Source organism: Mastomys coucha, unplaced genomic scaffold (genome assembly GCF_008632895.1).
Source record: "Mastomys coucha isolate ucsf_1 unplaced genomic scaffold, UCSF_Mcou_1 pScaffold14, whole genome shotgun sequence".
Lineage (NCBI taxonomy): Eukaryota > Metazoa > Chordata > Mammalia > Rodentia > Muridae > Mastomys > Mastomys coucha.
The window spans coordinates 130,699,985-130,719,408 of record NW_022196896.1 but is presented as its reverse complement, the minus strand read 5'-3'; the positions used below and the strand labels follow the sequence as shown (position 1 = coordinate 130,719,408).

Genomic DNA, 19,424 nt, shown 5'->3' with positions numbered 1-19,424 from the left:
TTTTACACCACCCGTGTGTGTAGTCTATTTACAAAAACCTTATCCCGTGCCCACCTGGCCAGAATCCCGTGTCCCACAAAACAGAGACCCCACGAGAAATCCCGGTCCATAATAGCAAAATACTCACGTAAATCTAAAAAAAAAAAAGTGTGTCTGTGTATACACAAGTGTTCATGAGCAATGCACATTTTGAGGAAGACTAACTTTTTTTCTTGGTTTTTAATTTTTCAAGACAGGGTTTCTCTGTGTAAGCCTCTAACTGTCTTTATCTACCAGGATGGCCTCAAACTCAAAGAGATCCCTCTGCCTCCCGAGTGATGGGAGTGAAAGCATGGGCCAGCACTTCAGGCTTTGTAGACTTACCCTTGGGTATTGGTTCTCTCCCACCATGATCCAGGGATTGAAGTCAGTTCATCAGGTCTGAACTCAAGGGTGACCATCCTTTTTTTATTGAATTTGGCTTGCAGGGTTTTTTGTTTTTGTTTTTGCTCGTATTTTTTTTCATCAGAGAGATTGGGTCATAATTATTTGTCTGTACGTATATACATATTTATTTTACTGTGTCTTCACCTGGTTTGGATAGCAACATAATACTGACTTTGTAGAAAGAATTCAGCTCAGCACTGGCTGTTGCGGAACTCACTCCTAGACCAGGCTAGCCTAGATGTTAGAGATCTGCCTGCCTCTGCCTCCTGAGTGCTGAGATTGAAGTCATGTGCCACCATCGCCCAGCACTTTCTGGTCTCTCAGTACATCCCTCTTAGGACTGCTTTAGTTGTGTCTCATTGGCTTGGATATGTGTATTTTTATTTCCATTCAGTTTTCATTTAATTCAATTTAATTTACAAAATTCTTGATTTTTTTTTCAGTTATCATTTAATAATGTTGAGTCTCTATTGTTTGTGTGATCTATAGTCTGTATTTAGGATTTTCTTGGGCTGGAGAGATGGCTCGGTGGTGTCACTGGCTGCTCTTCCAGAGGTCCTGAGTTCAATTCCCAGCAGCCACATGGTGGCTCATCTGTAACGGGATCTGATGCCCTCTTCTGGCGTGTCTGAAGGGAGCAACAGTGTGCTCATATACATAATGTAAACTTTAAAAAAGAAAAAGAGAAAAAGAAAAGACTTTCTTGGTGCCCTAATATATGTTTTCTTTTAGAGAAAGTTCTAAGGGCTGCAAAGAGCTGTATATTACATACATCTGTATATACATTATATGTATCTGTAGGCAAATGTATTTATTTAGTGACCTGTGGTGGATGTCAGAAGACAAAGCTTGGGGGGAACCACTCACTTGCTCTCTCTAAACTCAGGTTATCATGCTTGTACCAGGCCACAGGGAAATGTTTCCAATGAATTTAATCCAAACATTTCTTTTGCTTAATTTTTGATGGAATGGCCTGATAATTATTTCAAGCAGTGTGTTGAAGTCATCTGCTGTTACTGTGTGGGGTCAATCTGATTTTACAATATATGTGATTAATAGAATGCTGGCTTATGTCTTGTAGTATTTGTTTTTTATGAATTGGGTGCACTTGTGTTTGGTTGCATATATGCTTAGTATTGTAACGTCCTTGTCAATGCAGAAAACACAGCTCTTACCTTAAAGGGAAGAAGGGATAGTTTTATTCTGGAGCCATTTTGATTGACCGTTACCCAGGAACACAGGCGTAGGGTACCCCAAATTTCATGTTCCAACATAGAAGCAGTTTCATGGTTTTATAAGCTAAAGAAAGTCATAAATCCAGGCAAGTTTAAAATACATTGGTATGTATGCCAGAGAGATGCTTCCAGCAAGAGGGCCAGCTTTGCTAAGCTTTAGGTGTCGTCTGCTGGCAGTCTTAGTTTTTGTGTCGGTGGAAGGTAGCAGTCTGTCAAATTCATAGATTTCAAAAGTCTTTTAAAATCTGTTACATCACAAGATCTTATTCTGGCAGGGGAATGAGTAAGGAGTGTCTAGTTCAAGGCTCAAGCTAGCCCAGAGTAAGGTACATCTCCCCTGGGCCTGCGACCTCTCCCCAGCACTGCAGTCTTTGTCTTTGCCGACAGTTTCTTTCCCGGAACTTTCTCTCCTATCCTTGATGGGTTGTTCATTAATCAGTGTAAAGTGAGCTTCTCTATCTCTTGTTATTAGCTCTGGTTTGAAGTCTGTATTTGTCAGATTAGAATAGTGGCATCTCTATTTTATAGCTCCATTCACTTGGAATGCTTTTTCCATCTATTTTATAGCTCCGTTTACTTGGAATGCCTTTTCCATCTTTCATGTAAGATAGCATACTCCTCTTCGTGTTTCTTACAAGCAACAAATTAGGAAGAGCTTGTCTTTAACCCATCCTTCTATTTTGTTGTCTTAGGATTTTTATTGCTGGGATGAAACACTTGAGTTAAAAGCAAGTTAAGGAGGAAAGGGTTAATTTGGCTTACACTTCCAGATCATAGTCCACCATTGGAGGAAGTAAGGACAGGAACTCAAGCGGGGCAGGAGCCTGGAGGCAGGAGCTGATGCAGAGGCCATGGAGGGCGCTGCTTACTGGCTTGCTTCCCTTGGCTTGCTCAGCCTGCTTTCTTATAGAACCCAGAGATGGCACCCCCTACAGGTGGGGCCTGCCCCCATTGATCACTAACTGAAAAAATGCCTTACAGCTGGATCTCATGGAGGCATTTTCTCAATTGAAAGTCCTTCCTCTGCTAACTCTTAAGTCCTCTCAAGTTGACACACAAAGCCAGCTCGTTCACCTGCCATTTGGCTGGGAGATTGAGACCACAAACCAAATCTTTTATTTGTTGCCTATTAGATTTGTTTAATTTAAATTTTTATTGTGTATATATGTATATGGGTGTGTGCATCCATACCACACAGTGCACGTGTGGGAGGAGTTGTTTCTCTCTACTCTGTTGGTTCTGTGAATCAAACTTGGGATGCTCTAGGCGGCAGGCGCCTTCATCTGCTGGCCCAGGCAGCCAGCCCTGGTTTCTTGTTTAACCTCAATATTGCATTTCTCAGTCTTTCTTTTTCTGCCTTTTATTGGGTTATTTGTATGTCTTGAACTATTTGTCATAAATATATAGCGTGCTTTTTATATTTCTTTGTTATTTGCTAGTTATTCTAGTGGCTATGATTTATATTAAATCTTTATGTATTAAACACTTAATAATTTTGGAATGTATTGTGATTTTCCTTATCTCTTTGCTAGTTTTTTCTAAGTAAAGATCTTTTAAGATAATATGTAAACTTCTCTAACACACATTTCTTTAATGGAACATTAACAAAAGACAAAAAAAGAAAACAAAAGAAAAATAGAACATTAATGCCCTGGAATTGTTTTTCAAAAAATACTCATGTTACTTCTTTAGCTCACTAAGAACTTGACTTGATTCCGTCTACAAAAGAGATAATGTTTGTTTACATAGCCTCACTGTATTGATGTCTGTTATTAAGCAGCTTAGTTTTGATATGGATTGGAAATTTTCTTTTTTTTTCTTTATTTTTTTAAATGAATTTATTTTATGTATGTGAGTACACTGTAGCAATCTTCAGACACACCAGAAGAGAGCTTCAGATCTCATTACAGATGGTTGTGAGCCACCATGTGGTTGCTGGGATTGAACTCAGGACCTCTGGAAGAGCAGTCGGTGCTCTTAACCGCTGAGCCATTTCTCCAGCCCCAAATTTTCTATTTTTCTGTGACTTGTGATTCTAACTCAGTAAGCATTACTGATAGCCAGCTCTGAGGAAAGTCTTGGTGGTTTTTGTTGTTGTTGTTGTTGTTTTGTTTTGTTTTGTTTTTTTGAGACAGAGTTTTTCTGGATAGTCCTGACTGTCCTGGAACTCACTCTGTAGACCAGGCTGGCCTCGAACTCAGAAATCTGCCTGCCTCTGCCTCCCAAGTGCTGGGATCAGAGGCATGTGCCACCACCACCTAGCTTTTTTTTTTTTTTTTTCCTTTTTTTTGGTGAAAGTCTTGGTTTTAAATGCTTCTGTTTATACAGTTGTACCTGAGCAGTCTCAGGGCACACTCTGATTCTGATGTGTGATGCTGACACCCATGGAGACCTGAGCAGTCTCAGGACACTCTCTGATTCTGATGTGTGATGCTGACACCCATGGAGACCTGAGCAGTCTCAGGACACACTCTGATTCTGATGTGTGATGCTGACACCCATGGAGAGTGTATTTCCTTCAACTTTGTTTCATCTTCTAATAAAAGAAAAGATTTGAACCATGAACTAATTGTTTTTGTTGTTGTTGTTTTCGTTTGATGTGGTTGAGTTGTAGAGCCTAATATACGCTAGGCAGAGGCTGTAACCGTAATCTGCATCCCCAGCCACTTTTACTGGCATTAAAAAAAGAGAAAAACCCTCATCTGTGTGTGCATATGTGCATACTTGCGCATGAGGGGGTGGTCAGTGGTGTGTTTGTGTACATGTGAGACGTGTGTACTGCAGCATCCATGTAGTGTCCTGAGGGAGTTTGTGCAGTAGTACTCTCTGCCACATATGGCTTCCAGGGTTTGTCAGGCTTCACTTCATGTGTGTGGACCTGCTGAGCCATCCAACCAGCCCTAGTGACATTTTGTTTGTTTGTTTAAATACTGCACTTTAGTTAATTTCTATTTTATACTACAGTTTGTATGAACGGTACTCTGTGATTATAACTTACATTGGGCCAGGAACCAGCTATATTTTCATTGGGTCTGTACAGATCCATTTACTATATTTTTGTTAGTTCTATTCATTGAAGGATTTTTACCTCTTCCCCCTTATCAAACCCAAATAAGTAATTCATTGAAGGTATTTTTACCCCTTTACCCCTTATCAAAACCAAATAAAATTTCAAGCACCAATACGACAGACAAATTGGAGAGTTTAGCAGACTGCTAATACTGTCAAAGTGTTTGGAGTTTTGTAGTTCACATTGGCACGGAAGTGGTGGGCTACTTAAGACTTGTGATACTGGAAATTTATTGCATGAAAGAGTGGAAAGTAAGCTTGTCAGTCATCAAGTTTCTCAGTCTCTTGTGTAATGCTCTTCTTGGCCAGGAACCTTAATCTAGGTCAGCTCTAAGCAGTGAAGCTTTCCAGGAGAATGTAAGTGTAGGCCTATATTGTTTCATGTAGTAGCCACTGTAACTTTTGTCTAATTTTTATTTATTTAAATAGCTACTTGTGGCCGTTAGATCATCAGTGAACAAAACACTTTAGACTCACAGCTTCCTCTTTTGTATGCGAAACTTCCTGAGAATGTTTGCTGCATCTCAAGTCCAAGTGTGTTATAAGTGTAAGCTTCTGAGAAGGCCCTTGTTGAACATAGCTCACTGAGTGGGAGAGAAAGAGAAGTGTGTATAAAGAGATTGTTGTGGCCCAGCACGAGTACATGCGCAAGTAGTTTGCTAAAGTCGCAAGATAAGTGAGTGCAGGGAAGGAAGGACATGTATGAGGGGCTGAGTCTAAGGAGAAGCGTGTCTGGAGCTCCCACCTCTGGATCCATGTTGGAGTGAGGACCCTTTACCGCTGCTCTCCTGCTGCTGCTGTGGCTGTGTAGAAAGCTGTAGACTGTAGAAGTTCAGAGATAGAGGAACTGAAGTCTGTCTGTCTCCATTGACAAGCTGAGAACTTTAATAAAAGCTCACGTTGATGACTGACAACATAGGTTGGCTTTTCTGGAAAACTTATAGAAACTGAGAAATCTAATTGTATTAATTGTGGCACATAAACATTGTGTTGTACACATATACAAATAATGCTTGTGTATCTGTTCTTACAGATCCAGGATGAGAAGACTGATAAAAGCAGCAGCTAGCTGAACAGCTATAAAATGCCCAAATCTGGGTTCACAAAACCAGTTCAGAGTGAAAATTCTGACAGTGACAGCAGTATGGTGGAGAGACCATATGGAAGAAAGGTACCGCACACAAAAGACTCCTGACTATACTAACATAGCTATCAGATGAGCCTGTAAACGCACATGTGAATGCAGGTGCCCTTGGAGTCTAGGAACGGCAGTCCTAGAAATACTTAATTTTTTTATTGATGTGAATGTATGCAAGTTTGTGTATGTGTGGAGGTGTCCTTGGAAGCCAGAAAAGGGAGTTAGGCAGCCTGGAGCTGGAATTACAGCCTGGAGCTGGAATTACAGGCATTTACAAGCTGCCACCTGTGAGTCTCAGAAATTAAACTAGGGTCCTCTGGAAGAGCTGGATTTCACGCTTGTAACTATTGAGCTAGCTGTCTGTCCAGCCCCCGAATGCTCTGCTTTGCTTTGTTTTGTTTTGTTTTGTTTTGTTTTTTTCAAGACAGGGTTTCTCTGTGCAGCCATTTCTGTCCTGGAACTCACTCTGTAGATCAGAGCCTAGAACTCAGAGATCCACCTGCCTCTGCCTTCCAAGGGCTGAAATCAAAGGCAAACACTATCATGCCGAGCCAGAAGGGTTTTTTTTTATTTTAAGATTTATTTATTTTATGTATATGAGTACACTGTAGCTGTCTTCAGACATACCAGAAGAGGGCATTGGATCCCATTACAGATGGTTGTGAACCACCATGTGGTTTCTGGGACTTGAACTCGGGACCCCTGGAAGAGTAGTCAGTGCTCTTAACTGCTGAGCCAACTCTCTAGTCCCTCCCCACCGAATGTTATTTTCTTATGCCATTAAATTTGATTTGAAAATTTTAATTTTTTTCTATTTTCTCCATCTCCAAATTTCTGTCTTGAGCTTTTTAAATATCAAATTTATTTTAGACTTGTAAAATGGGTTGGCTAGACCCTTGTTTTATTTTTGAATGTTGTTATTTTTATATATATATTGTTTGTAGAGAACAGGAAATACCTGTTCCTTGAATTTTCTTGTGAAGATTCTTATAAAAATCATGTGAAGGGTGCCATCTTTTCTTTTGTTGTTTTAGAACATTTCTCGGTGTGCATGTTTGTCACTTTGTGTGGAGGTCAGAGAACAACTTGTGGATCACTTCTCTTCTACCACATATGTTCCACTGTTACATGTGGGTCATCAGCCTCAGTGACAACACAGTCACCTGCTGAGACTGTCTGTGGTCAGCGTAGACGCAGGCTTTCTCTCTGCCTCATTCTGCTTTGTTATTGTGTTGTGTGTAGCACTGGCTGTCTTGGAGCACTGTGGACTAGGCCAGCCTTGAACTCTGATGTCCAGGCCACCTGCCTCTGCCTCCCGAGTGCTAGGATTAGAGGTGTGTGCCACTGTACTCAGCTTCATTGCCCAGTTTTCAGTGACATGTGTTTCTAGGAAAACTGTACTTTATTCTAGGCTTTAAGGTTTTTATGAATTAGAAGTACTAGTCTTGTAATTTTTGTTTATTTGTTTGTTTGTTTTTTTCGAGACAGGGTTTTTCTGTATAGCTCTGGCTGTCCTGGAACTCACTCTAGACCAGGCTGGCCTCGAACTCAGAAACTCACCTGCCTCTGCCTCCCAAGTGCTGGGTTTAAAGGCGTGCGCCATCACCGCCCAGCCCTAGTCTTGTAATTTTATTATTCTCTTGACTTATGTTTAAGCTCAGTTCCAATGTTTATTGCTTTTTTTTTCTCTTTTACTTTCTGGTTTCTCTCCTTTCTTTTCTTACTATTTGTTTCCCCTCCCCTCCTCTTTCTAATTTATGTGCTTATTCATTGTAATATGTCTAGTGATATTTAGATAGATGATTTTGTTATAGTCAAGATATTATAGTATTATTTAAATTTTCTGTTCTTGAGTAAAAGTGGAAGCATGTGCAATAGCTTGGAAAAAGATGTTATAATTAGGCCAGATGTGGTAGCTAACACCTGTCATCTTAATACTTGGGATGCTGCAGTAGAAGGGAGACTGTGAGTTTGGGGCCAGCCTGGGCTACGTAGTGAAGCCTTGCCTTTAAAAATAAACAACCAAACAAAAACCCAGAGGGTTGAGGGATGTCTTAGTCAGGGTTTCTATTTCTGTGATGAAACATCTTGACGAAAAGCAGCCTGGGAGGAAAGGGTGTCTGTCACTCACAGCTCTGTATTACAATTTACCGTCAAAAATCACTCAAGCAGGGCAGGAGGCAGGAGCTGACGCAGAGGCCGTGGAGGGGTGCTGCTTACTGGCCTGCTCCTCGTGACTTTAAGGAAGCACGCTCAACCTGCTGTTTTACAGAACTCAGCACCACCAGCCCAGGCATTTCACCACCCGTGATGGGCTGGACATTCCCACATCAATCATCAATTAAGAAAATGTCTTGCCTGGAGAGATGGCTCATTGGTTAAGAGCACTGGCTGCTCTTCCAGAGATCCTGAATTCAATTCCCAGCAACCACATGGTGGCTCATAACCATCAGATACCCTCTTCTGGTGTGTCTGAAGAGACCAACGGTGTACTCACATACCTAAAATAAGTAAATATTAAAATAAAAAAGAAAATGTCCTATAGCCAAGTATTACGGAGGTTGAGGTTCCCTCCTTTTAGATGACTCCTTTAAGTTGACTCAAAGCTAGCCAGCACAAATGACATTTAATTGTTGAGGGCTCTGTATTTAATGCATTAAATACATTGATGGATTATAATGTATTTTTATATTTTAAAATTCCTTAATAGGATTTTAAAAATCTAAATTTTAAAACAATGTATAGATGTTGTCTTCCTGTATATGCGTGCATATATGTTCATAAATGTGCACATGCGTGCACCAATGTGTGCAGTGCCCAAATAGGTCAGAAGAGAACATTGTGTCCTAGAAACAAGAAAACACACAGTTCTGAGGTGCTGTGTGGATGCTGGGGACTGAACCCAGGTGCTCTGTGAGAGGAGCAGCTGCTCTTGATTTCCAAATGATTAAGAGAATTTAAAATGCCATACTGTTTAGCTAATATTGATACTACTTTATGTTTGATTTTTTTAAAAAAAAAAATAGAGTAAAGACAAGATTGCATCTTACAGCAAAACTTCAAAAATTGACCGAGGTGATATGGGCAAAGAAATGAGAGAGAAATCATCCATGAAACGAAAACTGCCTTTTACAATTAGCCCATCGAGGAATGAAGAGCGAGATTCAGACACAGGTAGAATAATTTATCTTCTACCATATCTAAATTATCACCATATTTATAATTGTGATTTTCTTTTTGCTTTTCTGTCTACTCCTTTTGCTATTTGGTTCATACAGAAATACTATTTCAGTTTTATCATGGTGGCAGAAGTACATCTGTTTATTATCCAAACTGTGGTTTATGAGACTAAAAATAAAAAAGAACAAAACCAATTTTCTTACTCTGGATATTTATTAGAAATCACTTAGTACATTTGGAACTTAGTTTTGGGGTTCATTTCAGGAATGAAAATTGCTTAGTAAAACAAGCATTAGAAAAAGATGTCGCTTTTTTGTTACCCTTTGGTCACAGCAAAGAAATTTTAGACATTTTTGATTCATGGGTGATATGGAAATATGTAGCGTTCCCCAACTGAGTCTAATGGCTTACTTCATCGTTCTTTTACTCTCAAAACTCCAGCGTATCAGGGGCTGCCTGGTGTGTGGCAGGGTGCTAGCCGTCAAGCCTGTTAGCTAGGTTCTATCACGAAGACCTATAAGATAGAAGGAGAGAGCTGACTCTCCAAAAGCAGTCCTTTGACTTTCACAGATGGGCCATGGGTCCGAGTCAGTGTTGTGCTCTGGAGAAGAGACAAAATGACCATAGATAGCAGCTCTTATGAAAGAAAGCATTTAAGCCGGGCAGTGGTGGTAGCTCACGCCTTTAATCCCAGCACTTGGGAGGCAGAGGCAGGCGGATTTCTGAGTTCGAGGCCAGCCTGGTCTACAGAGTGAGTTCTAGGACAGCCAGGGCTACACAGAGAGAAACCCTGTCTTGAAAAACCGAAAAAAAAAAAAAAGAACAAGCGCATTTAATTGGGGCTGGCTTACAGTTTCAGAGGTTCAGTTGAAGCATGGAAGCATATTGGTAGACATGGTGCTGAAGAAGTAGTTGAGAGTTCTGCATCTAGATTTGCAAGCAGCAGGAAGAGAGAGTTTGTAATGGGGTTTTGAAACCCTAACCCAGACCCCAGCCCCAGTAACACACTTCCTCCAACAAGGACACACCTCCTAATTCTTTCAAATAGTGCTACTTCCTTTTCAAATCTATGAGCTTTGGGGCCATTCTTGCTCAAACCAGTGAGCATGGGCACTTTTGTGAGTATATGTGTGTGTGTGTGCACGTGTGTGTGTATATGTATGCGTGTATGTGTGTATGTGTGTGCGCACGCGCGTGTGTACGTGTGTGTGCGCACGCGTGCGTGCGTGCGTGTGTGTGTGCGCACGCGTGTGTGCACGTGTGTGTGCACGCATGCGTGTGTGTGTGCACGCGTGTGTGTGTGTGCGCGCGCGTGCGTGTGTGTGTGTGTGTGTGTGTGTGTGTGTGTGTGTGTGTGTGCACGCATGTGTGTAACAGCATGCACATGTGTACAAGTGCATGTGGAGCCCAGAGGTCATTGTCAGGTATCTTCTTCCATTGTTTCCCACCTGAGTTTTCTTTTAAGCTTGAGGGCAATTGTATTAAACTGCTGTGATCTCAGCAGATGTTGGGAGGAAGGGAACGGAGGAGAGATGCGGAAGAAAGTCAGCATAGAGGTCAGACACAGCGTGGACAATCAGCCACGTAGTGGAGGGCTTCATGAACAGAGGAAGAAGCCCAGAGGACCAGAAGCACACTTACTCTGACAGGAGAAGAAAGGGAAGGCTGTACCTCTCTAAGTGTGAGCACAGCTGGGCAGCAAGGCCTGTGGAGCTTGCCTTCCTTGTGCTGAGCCTGCTTTCCTTGTGCTGCCCCTGTTGCCTGTGGGTAGTCCCGAGTCAGCTAGGATAGCTCTCTCATCTGACAGAAAGTGCCCTGCTTTTACTGCTAGTGTTTTCCCTCTGAAGAGACAACCTTAAAATCACTTAAGAATCTGACTCAGAGATCAGAGTCCCCAAACTCAGTAATTCTTGCTTCTGGTAAGGAGGTCCTCTAGACGAGCAGCTGAGCTCTCTCTCCAGTCCTGGCCAAGGAGTTTCTTACTTAATGCAATGAGAAGACCAGGCATAGTCAGTCCAGAGTTGACAAAACTCAGTTATGTAAGATGGAACTAGACTCTTTTTAATCTGTCTTTTCTGTCTCGCAGGGAGAATTATTTCATATTATAGTTAAAAGAGTTACATTAAGATAATATAAGTATAATCACCTTTGAGATTTTGATTGTATTTACTGGGACAGTTTCTCATGCAGTCCTAGCTGGCTTAGAACTCAAATGCATACCAGACTGACCTCACATTTGTGAGGACATAATGTGACCTCACAGCTTCTGCTCCCCGTGTACTGGGGTTATAAATTTGTGCCACCATGCCCCCATTTTAAATATAGTCATCTTTGAGGGTTTTGTGTTTCATAGTGCTAGAGTTTAAACTCGAGCCTTGCACATGCAAAACTGGCCTCTACCACAGAGCTATTTTTCAACTCATACCTTTGGTGTTTTTTATTTATTTTTTATTTAATTTTATTATTATTTTATGTGTATGGGTGTTTTGATCTCATTTTTGTCTGTATACCACATTCATACAGGGCCTGCAAAGGCCAGGAAGAGGGTGTGGGAACCCCAGAAACTTGAGTTATGGATTTTTTTGCAAGCCACCTGATGTCAGTTATTCGGATTAAGTTCTGTGTCTTTCTTGATGTTTACTCATAAAAATTCTAGCCAGGTATTCCTTTAATCCCAGCACTTGGAAGGCTGAGGCAGGTGGATATTTGACTTAAGAGGCCAGCCTAGTTTGTATAGTGAGTTCCAGAGTTATGTGGTGAGACCTTGTCTCAAAAATTGTTAAATAAATAAACAAATGATGCCAAATAGTATGTGGGGTCAGAGCAGATTGGATACTTCCAAAAGAAGAAGAGAATCAGTTAAACTATTAATACTTAATTTTATTAGTAAATATACTTGAAAGTCCACTTGAGCCATTATGTTAATGTTCAGATAATATAAACTGCTTTCCATAAGCTGTTCAGTTACATCATTTATTGGTTGCCATTCTTTTTTCGTTTTTGCATTTCCATCTCTAGAAGCTATTTAAAACTTTTCGCTTACTTTTATATGAGATGTCCGATAATTTTCATGGAATTCTTGTACATGTTCAGTTTAATGTATTTAGTTTGAAATATGTATATTGCTGGACAGTCTTGTAATTCAGCCAGCTTATCAGCTTGCTTTGCATTTAGTCTAAAGGTTATTTTGTCAACAATCCCCTTTTCTTGAATGAGCTTTCTCATTACTAAACGTTTCACATTTAGTAACATTTCACATTTAAAGTTTTCACATTTATTTATTTCATGTGTATAGGTTGTATTTTGTGATTAATTGTTTTCTAACTTTTTTCCAAACACCTGATGAGTCATGTTTAAACTAAAGTCATTTAACAGTATGTAAATAATGATTCTGAAAAGATACATCATATGTCAATACATCAACAAAGTGAACCCCCCGACTCACACACACAATAGTAAAAGTGAAAACACCTGCTCTGGGGTATGATCAGCTCCTCTGTTGCTGTTACTAATTGGTAAGCAGAGATCCGTGCTCCTGACTAGGTTCTAGGATGATGATATTGGATGATTTCTATCTTTAGTAGTAAATGCTGCAGTAATCCATTTCACTTGGAATGGGCACAGTGTATAGACAGTCTGTAGTGTGGGGGGACAGACATGCATACATGCTCTTCTGTCGTGGGAATCATTTTGGCCCTTGTAAAAAATATGTTTGATTCAATTTATTTTGGCAAATTCAGCTATTCGGCAAATAAAAGTTGCTCTTAGCAGGGCAAATTCCAATAAGAACATTGTCTCTTAACATTATTGACAGAGTTAAAAATAGCATTTAAAGAACTACAGTAATAAGCAATATCGTGGTGTTATAGAAACCATATGGCTGCATGTCTAAGCTTCAAGGTACTCAGGAAACTGAAATATTATATAGTGGCCAAACCTGTATTTTAAATGTCTGTTGTTTTCCCCAAATAGTACTTTTGAAGTAGAGCCAGAGACACATGATTGCCTGATTACGTAGTGGTCTATCAGAGATGTTGCTATGTTGAACTCTGCATTTCCCTCTGTGTGCTTTTTCCCTTTTCTCCTGTCTCTTTTCATTCTGTAGATTCAGACCCAGGACATACAAGTGAAAGCTGGGGGGAGAGACTTATATCTTCTTACAGGACATACTCAGGTAACTGGACCAGCAGGCGCTCCTGTACAGCCAGTGGGTTCTGTCATGTTTATGTGGGTACTATATTATAAGGAACTTATTTTTAAACCACTTTACACATATGTTTGCTAAATTAAATGAACTATTTTGAATTCACCAACATTTTCAGCTTCTGTTCTGAGTGAGATACCCTGCATATTCTATATCTGAACATAGTAGGTAGGTTGTTGTAAACTCCACTTGGGTTCTGTGTAGAACAGTGTGGGAATACCATTCATGTACAAAGCAATGCAGGCTCCTTGTGGCAGAGAGTGAGCGCCCAAGCTCCTTAGCTGGCCTTGTTAGAGATTCTTCACAAGTACACTAATTTTCATGAAAGGTGTTTGGTTACTTGTTTAGTCATGTTATTTCTTTTTTAATGTACATATTTAAAAATATTATCCACAAATTCTTTAGTATTTATTGATTTTGCTTGCTGGGTAGAATTTAGCCATAGTAGATTAAAATATCAGGTCACCTAGACAAATAAATGCCCCTACTAACTTCTGTGTTAGAACTTCTATAGTTTATAATAGCTCCAGTTGTGTGGGCCTCATAATTACCTCATTTTACAGTAAAGAATAAAACTAGTTATTTGTTTTTGAGATGAGGTCTCACTGGATAACCCTGGTAGCTTAGAACTCCCTGTAGACCCAGCTGACCTCAAACTCTCAGAGATCTGCCTGCCTCTGCCTCCTGAGTGCTGGGTGGTAAGGTACCACTGCACTTGGCAAAGCTAGTTTTGCTCATTTTAGTTGATCTTTTCTTTTTTCTTAAAAGTAGGCTCTCTATCTCTGAACTTACTTAAATTAAAATCTTGTATAGTCCCTGGGTATTTCTGCCTAGTTGTTAGCATATAATACTTAGCTGTAGAGATTGAAAATAAACCTTCTGTTTCTAATATCTGGCTTACTTACCTATCAGTCATGGGCTGTGGAGTGGTGAGCAGCTAATTCATCCTTAACACTGTCGTTGATGTGAGAAGCCAGCAGTTTCTGATGACATTGTTTGCTGTGGAACTAGTGTGCCTTTCCAAAAGGAGACTGCTAAGCACCAAGACCAACCCAAACATGACAAAGAAGTCTGTGGTCTGCCTGGCACTGTGTAGGGCACCTGAGCTTGTCGGGCCCCGCCCCCAGGACTGTAGTGCAAACACTGTGGATGCAGTTGCCTTAATGTGTTCCCTTGCCTCCATTAACTTTGCTGGGAAATATCTTGTCAAGAAAAAGTTCTCTCTTCTCTTTAATAACACTCTACACTTACTTACTGTGAAAAATGATAGTATCAAATGTTCTGTTTAATATGACAGGAAAAAGGGGAGAGTTCTAATTTTCTAGAATGTAAGATGGGACTCTGTCTCTGAAGCTCCGAATGTTAAAGAGTAAAGGAGAGAAAGATGGATTTGATGTAAAAAGCCATTTCAGCTTTTATTTTGGTTAGTATTAGGTTAAATTTCCCAGATTTTTCCTTTAAAATTTCTAAAGAGGGGCTGGAGACATGGCTCAGTAGGTAAGAACACTGACTGCTCTTCTGAAGGTCTGAGTTCAAATTCCAGCATCCACATGGTGGCTCACAACCACCCATAATGAGATCTGATGCCCTCTTCTGGTGCGTCTGAAGATAGCAACAGTATACTTAGATATAATAATAAATAAAATCTTTGGGCTGGAGTGAACAGGGCTGGAGCGAACAGAGGTCCTGAGTTCAATTCCTAGCAACCACATGATGGCTCACAACCATCTGTACAGCTACAGTGTACTCATATACATAAAATAAATAAGTCTTTAAAAAAAAATCTCTAAGAAGACTAAGTGGAACTTTAGATTTATGTTAGACAGTGAAAAACGATCATATTTATTCGGGTCCCTGTTTTAAAGTTTTGGCCCATTAGAACAAATAGTGTGTGTTTTAGTTATTAAGACATAGCGGCCCAGCCGGTATTTCACAGGATAGATCTCACAGAGTCTTATTGATTGTTTACATTTTACAACCTAGGCAGGTGTGCTGCATACTGTAGGCCGCAGCCCTTGGCAAAGGGAGGTCAGAGGAGTGCAGGTAGGAGGTGCTGGCTGTCCAGGGAGCCCCGCTAACCCTGCCACAGAATACCTGCTCTAAAACCGCACAAAACTCAAAATAATCTTTGAAATATAGTTGTCTAATACTTCACAATTTTAAATAGTCTTTTAATTAATTGTCTCAGATTTGCTGTTTATACCAGCCACTGCTCAGTCAACTTTCTTTTCCTAGTTCATGTAAAATGTAAATTTAGAAAGATGATTTTAGTAATTCAGAAAAACAGTTTATATTGAATGCAAGTGTAAAAATTTTGTGTATTTGGATCCAACTTGTCTTTTTCTGAAGTACTTACATATGTATTCATTTGCTAGTCTGTCTTTTCTATAGCCCAGGTAGATACACTTTAAAGTGTTATTTTTCTTTTTTTGTGTCAGAAGGAGGTGGCAAGTGTCTCACTGTGTAGCTCTGGATGGCCTTGAACTCAGAGAAGGCTACCTGCCTCTACCTTGTAGAGGCTGGGATTAAAGGCATGCATGCCCAGCATGAACTGTCTTTTGACAGTTTGAGGCCAGCCTACAAAGCACAGAGCCACAGGAGGGAAGCATTGGTTAGAGAGTGCTCTTGTGCCAGGTTGTATTTCTTCTCCTGGAAACATCTTCTCAACTTTCTATTAATGTTTGAAATACTAAGTATTTTGATTCTAGAAGAGAAATGCACTCACTATATTTAAAAATTGTTGCTAGGCAATGATGGTTCACGCCTTTAATCCCAGCACTTGGGAGGCAGAGGCAGGTGGATTTCTGAGTTCAAGGCCATCCTGGACTACAGAGTGAGTTCCAGGACAGCCAGGGCTATACAGAGAAACCCTGTCTCGAAGAAAAAAAAAAAAAGAAAAAAAAAAAAGATCTACAGGGACTTATTACCAGAAAGAGTCTGTATTTTAGGGGAAAAAAAGGTATTCTCCAAAGACATCTTTAGGATTGTATAATAATTACAAGAAACACTTCATTGTTAATGATAGTGCAGAGATGATGAAAATGAAAGAAGACAGTGGTAAGGTTGATATTTTTTTAAGTAAGTCTTGAAACATTGGTTTTGTTTGGAAAAAATCAGACATTAAACAAATGGACATGTTAGGAGTTCACAGAATGATTTGAATCATTTGTGAGCAACAAAGTTTAAAGTATTAAGACCTCACTTTCTAGAACATCAGAATACCAATTTCTTCTATTTAACTGGACCAATCACTAACTTCTTGTGTCTTGATTTGTATTTTAGTTGATTTCTTAAAGCTTGTTAGATTTACTTCTGTTTAATTTTTGCTAAGTTCAAATTTTATTAATAGTTTTTATAGTTCCTTTTTTGGGTATCTCTAAACCTGAATTTTAAATTCTAGAAATAGATATCTAAAGTATAACCAGACCTTTGATTCACTTATCCCTGGTATCTGAATTAATTCAGGTCAATTCCTAAAAGAAAAAGACAGAGTCTCTCCTCCCTGTCCCGTCCCGTCAGACTGAGCTCCCCAGGTGAATGGGCGTACTTACAGAGTTGCTGGGGGTTCTGAACAGAGAAATCTGCCCTTTGTGATAGGTTTAATCTTTTAATCTTTGAGAAGGGTTTCAGGAGCTTTTGTATCTTTGCAGGGCATGGTTAATGCCAAGCCACACAGAATCTTTAGTGTGTTTATAGCTAGCTTTGATTGGTATTGTTCCATGGTCAGCTGTCCAGTCGCTGCAGTGATTGATGGCGGCTTTTCTTCAGTTGAGACTTTAAATGCTCAAACTCTTACAAGATTGTACAAGCTATTGCTAGAATTAGGGAGATAATTATAAGGCTCTTGGTATGTAGGATTAGCAGCAATACTGGATATTGTGTGAAACAAAAGTTTTAGATATAATACAGTTGACTTCTTGTCCTCACATTCAGTTGGTCGTAGATAAGAATACTCAGTGAAAAAACTACAGATTTTTTCCTGTCATTATTCCCTAAACAATGCACTATAGCAACTATTTCATAAAATTAATACAACATTTTTGTGTCATAAGTAATTTGTACATAATTCAAAGCATATGGGAGGAGTCACACAGGTTGTGTACAAATCCTGAATCATGTCTCCTGAGAGCCTCGAGCTGTTGCAGGTTTTATTACCCCAGCAACAGTCCTTAGAGATAGATATCAAGGGGTAACTGTATTTAGGACTATTTGAACTGTTAAAGACGTTACACTTTAGTAAAGCACATAGTTAAAACTAAAATGTTTCTAGTAAATTTTTCTAATGATAAAATCAAGAATATATTTTTTTAGATTTTTCAGAGAAAATACTGCTTATGTACGTTTAGCAGTTTTGTCTGGCTTCTACTAGTAAACACACATCCGTGTGCATGCCATCTGTCACAAAGGTTGTCTTGAATACTTACATTTGTTTTAGATGCTTACATATTTTATTAATCATTGCAGAGAAAGAAGGTCCAGAAAAGAAGAAAACAAAAAAAGAAGCTGGAACTAAGAAATCCACCCCAGTTAGCATTCTTTTTGGTTACCCACTCTCTGAACGAAAGCAGATGGCGCTCCTAATGCAGATGACAGCGAGGGACAACAGCCCAGGTATTTGACATCTGTAGCCACTGAGTTACTGTGTCTTTTCAGCTAGCCTCGGGTAAGGGAAATCTTGCCTTTAACAATTCTTTTTTACTAGTGTGAATTTTTATCTTTTATTGAATTTAATCAGCACTAGTCATAACATAAGTTTTTAATTTTCTCACTATATGTGTGATATTTTATTATTATATCTGTCATTGGATTACAAGGTCTGTAAGAGCAAAAATCCTTTATGTTTACTGGGCTTTAAGTAAGTGGTTGGTAAATAAAACATGTGGTTTGAAATTGAAGTATTTGTAAGTGGGATCCTATGAAAAATTTTTTAAAAAGTAAAATTAAATAAGTCCTTAACTTTTAAGATACAATTTAAAAAAATTTTTTTTAGAAAATTATTTATTTTTTTATGAGCGTGTGTGCGCTCACCTGAGTATGTTTGTGTGCGTGAGAATTTGAGTGTACCACATGCATACAGGAACATGTTGAGATTGGAAGAGGGTCTCTGGAAGTTGAGTTACGAACTGTTGGGAGCTACCCGTGTGGGCTGGGGTCTAAACCCAAGTCCTATGCAGGAGCAGTCACTGAGCTCTCTAGCACTAGTCTAGAAAAATAAAATATTCTTGGATTATTCTCACTGTCTTTTTGGGTTTTTAACCTTTATCTCTGCTATTCTAGACCTTGTGCTCTTTAGTATGGGTATTTCAACATTTACTTATCTTTGTGTGCATATATGCACATGCATGAGTATGTGGACATTGCATATATGCACGTGCATGAGTATGTGGTCAGATGTCAGCTTGTGGGATTGTTTTTCTCCTGCCATGTAAGACCTGGGATTGAACTTAGATTGTTAGGTTTGGTGGCAAGCACCATTAGTCCCTGAGAGATCTCATTGTCCCCAAATTGATTGATTGTCACTAACTTGGTAAAGACTGGGCAAGTGAAAACTATGCTGAAACATTCCATGGTTCTCTGAAGGGACAACCTGTACTCATCCGCAGCCTATCCCTGAGAGCTGTCCATTACTGCTGGAGAGTCTCACACCTGGATTTCAGGGGCTTCTGGGCAGAAACATACAGATTTGCTTTGTCTTGTCCTGTGTGTGCTAAGTCAGGTAGTAGCTACATCCTCAGGCTTGATTTTCTTCTTTTGAGACAGGGTCTCACTAAATTTCCCATGCTGAACTTCATGGCCAAGGCAGGTCTTTAACTGGAAGTTCTCGTGCCTCATCAGTCTGCTGAGTGACTCATATCACACGTCCAGCACTACGCCGAGCTCTGGATGTGTCTGTTGTTGTTGCCAGAACGTTTGTTTGTTTGTTTGTTTGTTCAGTGTGAGTGTGATCAAACTGTATTAATCCACAAGTGGTTCTTTTCATCTAGGGATAACTAGTAGTCACCTTTCTGTATTAGTAGGTATAGGACCAGAGTGGAAAGCTTGTGAAATTACAAATTGTTAGTTATCATGCATATGTGCTCAGAGATTAGGGCTCACAGTTTTCCCCATTTGATAGTCCTTTAGTGCATAAGAAAGCCAGCAAGCTCATCTTGTTAAACAGTATGACTATCCT

At 39.7% G+C, this 19,424-nt stretch overlaps 1 protein-coding gene across 3 annotated transcripts in view; it reads left to right on the top strand.

Annotated features, from left to right (window-relative positions):
* The window catches only part of Ankrd12 (ankyrin repeat domain 12), a 110,531-nt gene that overhangs the window by 25,354 nt on the left and 65,753 nt on the right, over window positions 1-19,424 (top strand). The window contains exons 2-5 of one of the 3 annotated variants that reach the window (XM_031368612.1): window positions 5,764-5,901; window positions 8,895-9,042; window positions 13,154-13,222; window positions 17,717-17,863. In XM_031368612.1, the coding sequence (XP_031224472.1) occupies window positions 5,815-5,901; window positions 8,895-9,042; window positions 13,154-13,222; window positions 17,717-17,863 (451 nt within the window). In that variant the 5' untranslated portion in view covers window positions 5,764-5,814. Of the gene's footprint in view, window positions 1-5,763; window positions 5,902-8,894; window positions 9,043-13,153; window positions 13,223-17,716; window positions 17,864-19,424 lie in introns of those variants that run through there. The other 2 variants (XM_031368615.1, XM_031368614.1) reach the window with 2 other exon arrangements.